This window comes from Mandrillus leucophaeus, unplaced genomic scaffold (assembly GCF_000951045.1).
Source record: "Mandrillus leucophaeus isolate KB7577 unplaced genomic scaffold, Mleu.le_1.0 Scaffold222, whole genome shotgun sequence".
Classification (NCBI taxonomy): Eukaryota; Metazoa; Chordata; class Mammalia; order Primates; family Cercopithecidae; genus Mandrillus; species Mandrillus leucophaeus.
The window spans coordinates 2423885-2429053 of record NW_012102277.1 but is presented as its reverse complement, the minus strand read 5'-3'; the positions used below and the strand labels follow the sequence as shown (position 1 = coordinate 2429053).

The 5169-nt window shown below is 43.7% G+C and overlaps 1 protein-coding gene across 1 annotated transcript in view; it reads right to left on the bottom strand.

The window, feature by feature from the left end:
- The window catches only part of GALNT10 (polypeptide N-acetylgalactosaminyltransferase 10), a 341115-nt gene that overhangs the window by 37342 nt on the left and 298604 nt on the right, over positions 1 to 5169 (bottom strand). The window contains exon 8 of the mRNA XM_011981246.1: positions 3139 to 3256. Within this exon, the coding sequence (XP_011836636.1) occupies positions 3139 to 3256 (118 nt within the window). The remainder of the gene's footprint in view (positions 1 to 3138; positions 3257 to 5169) is intronic.

Sequence of the window (5169 nt, the reverse complement as noted above, 5' to 3'; positions counted from 1 at the left end):
CCCAGCTTCAAACAATTCTTCTGTCTTCACCTCCTGAGTAGCTGGAATTACAGGCACGCACCACCACGCCTGGCTAATTTTTGTATTTTTAGTAAAGATGGGGTTTCACGATGTTGACCAGGTTGGTCTCGAATTTAGTTATTTTATTATATGTAGTATTTTAAAATGATAACCAGAATTATGACTGACAGTGTTATATCAGAACTACTAGACTTTTATACATTTTACATAGTTTTAGAATATTTATAATTTATATAAATATAATTTTAGAAAGGATTCAATACAATAATAAAAATTATGACTCATAAAAATTGGTCTCATAGTGCCTTTTCTGTGCTGGGCCAGGCTTTAGGTACCTGGGATATGGCAGTGAGTGAAACACAAGAAGATCCCTCCCCCACTGACTACACTTTGCTGGTAAGCTTGGAATGCCTCAGAATGCGTATCAACACCCACCTGGGGCAGCCCTTACCAATGCATCAGAGTTGGCCAGGCAGGGAGTAGAAACTGTCTCTTATACACATCTAGATGTGTATAAGAGACAGGCCCATACCTGTAATGCCAGCATTTTGGGAGCCCTCTCCCCCTCCTTCTCTCTCTCTCTCTCTCTTTCTTTCTTTTTTTTTTTAAATGAGATGGGGTCGTGTTGTGTTGTCCAGGCTGGTCTCAAACTCTTAGGCTCAAGAGATCTTCCCACCTCGGCCACTGTTCCTGGCCCTATTTGCCACTTCCGACTTAGACTGTTATTAATTCCATTAACTGAGAGGTTGCAGAATATCCAAGTAAATTAGGAATAATCCCAGAAGAGGCAAAAAAAAAAAAAAAAAAAAATCCCAGAAAGGGTGAGGCAGAGGTCCATAAAACATGGCAGGTTTTCAGAACAGTCTGGGTATGATTTAAACAACAACAAAAATAGGTCAGAGCATGGGCTTTGGAGTCAAGCAGACCTGCGTTCGGGCCCCAGTTCTGCTTCTTCTGGCTGTGTGAGGCCTTGGTCTCAGCTTTGCTTGCCTTCCTGGTAAAACGGGTATAATAATGGTACCACTCTCCTAAGGCTGTTGTGAGGATTAAACCAGTCAGCATTTGTGAAGGGCTCGGCACACTGTCCTGTTAGCTATGATCAGGACTGAAATTCGCTTGTTACACACTGGAGTGGATGCGCCATTGTTTATAGCTGGTGTCTGTTCCGACTGTATGTGCTTGTGTCATCAGAGTTGTTACATATTTTGAATATTACCCTCTTACGTGAATATTAATTTTATTTGAGGGGGCTGGTCTCCTTATGGGAGACAACTTCAGAACTCTGGTGGTTAAAATAGATATAAACTGGCTGGGCACAGTGGCTCACACCTGTAATCCCAGCACTTTGAAAGGCCGAAGTGGGTGGATCACCTGCGGTCAGGGGGTCGAGACCAGCCTGGTCAACATGGCGAAACTCCATCTCTATTAAAAACACAAAACATTAGCTAGGCGTGGTGGTGGGCACCTGTAGTCCCAGCTACTCGGGAGGCTGAGGCAGGAGAACTGCTTGAACCCAGGAGGCAGAGGCTGCAGTGAGCCGAGATTGCACCACTGCACTCCAGCCTGGGCAGCAGATTGAAACTCCATCTCAAAAAAAAGAAAAGAAAAAGATATAAACTGCTTTGCAAACCTAAATAACATCAGTAGAATTCTAGGTTTTTTTTTTTTTTGGCTAATCAAGAATTTATGTTCTTCAGTTCTGAACTATGCAACCACTGTTGCAGATAGTAATATTAATGTGTCAATAATAATCTTCAGGATAATTTATTAAGACGCACCTAATAAGCATGGTCTCACTTAATCCTCTCAACAACTCTGTGAGGATTAACATTTCATTAAACCCATTTTATGGAAGTAGAAACCGAGGCTCAGTGAGGTGACGATTCCTTGTCCAAGATCACACAGCTGGCAGGACATGGCAGAGCTAGGATCTGATCTTGGCACTCTAGTGCCAATACCAAAGCCTTAATTCACTGTGCCTGACAATGGTCCTTTGCATTGAAAGTTGAGGCCTGACTCGGGGGCATCAGAGTTGTGTATTCACAGGGTCATTTCAGTAATGGTGTTATCTGTCCCTCGTGGGTTGGGGATATGCCTTAGCCAGGGGTCTAAGCTGTTAGAAGCTGACTCTGACAAGCCACAAGGGCATGGGTCGAGCTAACCCTCCCCTCGGAAGGTCCAAGCCTTCACTTGAGAACAAGACAGACTCCCACAAATAAAGTGGAGAATGCAGCCTTGGAAGTTTGCATTCTCCACTTAGGTTGCTTAACTAGTTATTAGTTAACTCTCCACTTAGTTTGCTTAACTAGTTATTAGTTAACTAGTAACTCCTTTACCACTACTGTCAGAAAGCTTCTAGAGCCCATAGGCTGGTCAAGTAGGTTACAGTAAGTATTTACTCACTGAAACTTTAACAATTTCTACCAATTATTAATTGCTGGTCATGTTCCCAGGTTGTGTGCTAAGCACTTTCTAGACATGCTCGCACTTAATCTTCACGATAGCTCTGTAAGCTAGGTAGTTATCATAATTCCCTTATTTCACATGAGGAAAGAAAGCTCAGGGGGGTCAACTAACTTGCTCAAAGTCAGATAGCTACTGATGATGGAGTTGGGATCTGAATCTAGGCCTGTGACTTTACAACTGGAGCTTATGCTCACTGGTCTTTGTCAAAGTCCTAGAGCAACAGGTACAAAAGGGAAAACTTGAGGGGGTGACCGAGAGCACTCCTCTAGGCCTATGTATCCTGTTTGGCCTCCCTAGCTTCTCTGGCCCACTGCTTATTTGCTGGACATCTCAATCTCAGACCCGCCATCTTGAGTAGAAACAAGACCTTATTCCAACATCTTAAGAAGACACAAGGCAAATGCCAGTCAGAGCTGTGGTGAAGACCAGCCTTTGGCAGCTGGAGGGTACTCCCCTTCCCTCCCACACCTCCCCCCCGCACCACAACAAAGAGTGGCCCATGAGCCCCTGTCTTCTTCACGCGATGGGCTGAAGGACTGTAGAACCCTGAGGCCTCCAGTCTTTCCAAGCTCAGGCAGAAGCTGAGGCGCCTACTGGGACAGGCACTCAGGAGGCTGTGCCAAGAAGGGGGCGTCCGGAGGGCTGGCTCACCTTGAAGGAGATTTCATACTGCTCCCCTCCCCAGATCTCCAAGCCTGGGTCATACCCGCCCAGCTCCCAGAACCACTTCCGATCCACGGCAAACAGTCCACCGGCCATCACGGGAGACCTGTCAGAGAAGAAGAACACGGCGTGAAGGTGCAGATGTCCTGGCCGCGTGCTCCCTGATAACGCCGTTCCCCCAGTGATGGTGTTCCATGATGCTCCCTGAACACAGTCCAAGTGTCTTCCAGGGAATCCAAGGCCCTTCCAGGCATTCCCCTTTCTTGCCTACAACTTCCTTTCATAAGAGCTACATTTTAACCAAATGGAACCCGAAGTTCCTTTACACAGTTAACACCTAAGAGTACTTGTGAAATGAAATCACAGTACTTTGTCCACATGGGACCTGTAGCTGCATCATAAATATGTACGTGTTAGTCCTCTCACTAAATGGTCCAAGTTGGTCTCTCCAAGCGTGTCTGTTACAGAATCTCTTAAAGAGATGAAAAAATATACAGCTTGCTGGGCCCCACCTCAGACCTGCTGAAACAATCCCCGCGGGAGGCAGCCTAGGACTCTGTTTTTGAACATGCTCCTTTGACAATTGTTACTCAGCAGGCCCGGCATGGACGTTTGTTCTGCTGCGGTGTTTACAGAAGAAGCCACCGTTTCTGTCTTTTCAGTTAAACTGGGAGATAAGATTAACTCCATTCATTCATTCTCTCATGAGTTTGTTCATCCCGTGCCAGTTGTGAGGGAGGTGCTGGAAGAATCTCGAGGTCAATCAGTCTTTCAGGGGATAGTGGTGTAGTGGGGCAGCCCCCTCAAGACTGAGGGTACATAAGGGACTCTGGGAGGCACACACAGAACATTATAGGAATCTGAAAGGAGTGTGTCTGTTTCCAGCTTTTGGGGTAAGGAGGATGGCTGGGGCAAGGGTCAAGGAATGAGGCTCAGGGGAGATGGCATTGAAGTGGTTTGGACAAGAGGAAATTTGGGGGAGGGAAAGGCACTGAGGGGAGGATAAAACAACGTCAGCAAGGACACAGAGATGACAAATCATGCAGTACCCACGGGAACAGGAAGTCCGCCTGGCACCGTGCTAAGTGAGGAACCTCTCAACAACTCTGTGAGGATTAACATTTCATTAAACCCATTTTATGGAAGTAGAAACCGAGGCTCAGTGAGGTGACTGTCTCTTATACACATCTAGATGTGTATAAGAGACAGGAAGCATAGTCACTAATCTTGTCGGACGTTATTTTATGAGCAGAGAAAGGCGAGGACTAGGGTCATTTATCTTTGAGGGAATGTAGTGAGTCAGGCAAGGGACATGGGGGGCCATGCGTTCTATCCTGTTTTGCCTTTAAAACATCTTTCCAGATTGCTGCACAGTGTCCCGGAGTCAGGGGCTTTGTGAAATTCTCCTGGCAAAGGGAAATGGGCAAACATGGCCTCTTACATTTGCCACTTTATCTCACAAAGTTTTTGGTCATAAATTAATTGTCTGGTTGTGTTGATAAGACTAATATTGATTGCCTTCTGTAGTTAGGAGGGCTCTTGTTTAGGAAGGTTGGTAATTTTTAGTTAGAGTTGTATCAGACCTAGTGTGTTTTTTAGCCTTTTCTTGGAAAATATGTTTTGGATTGAATTTAGTTCTCATTAGTATGTGTGGGGGGTTTTTGATAGTGTCTTTTTTTTGTATTTAATACAATATTTTAATAGGATTATTATGAGGACATTATAGATTCTATACAGTAATATATACTTCATAGTAATAAAGTCTGTTGTAGATTGAAAAAATATGATATTTAATAAAATTGGAATATATAGTTGTATACTTTTAATTGTATTATTTTTTATACTTATATTTATTAGAGTCTTTTTAATGAAAACCAATGTTGGACTAGAATTTATTGTAAATGCCTTTAGACAAGAATTTAGAATAATTCTAAATAAGTGACAAAAATAGAATAATCACAGTTAAAATTTGATAAAAGTTTTTGTTTTTTTTTTTTTTTTTGACACAGAGTCTCACTG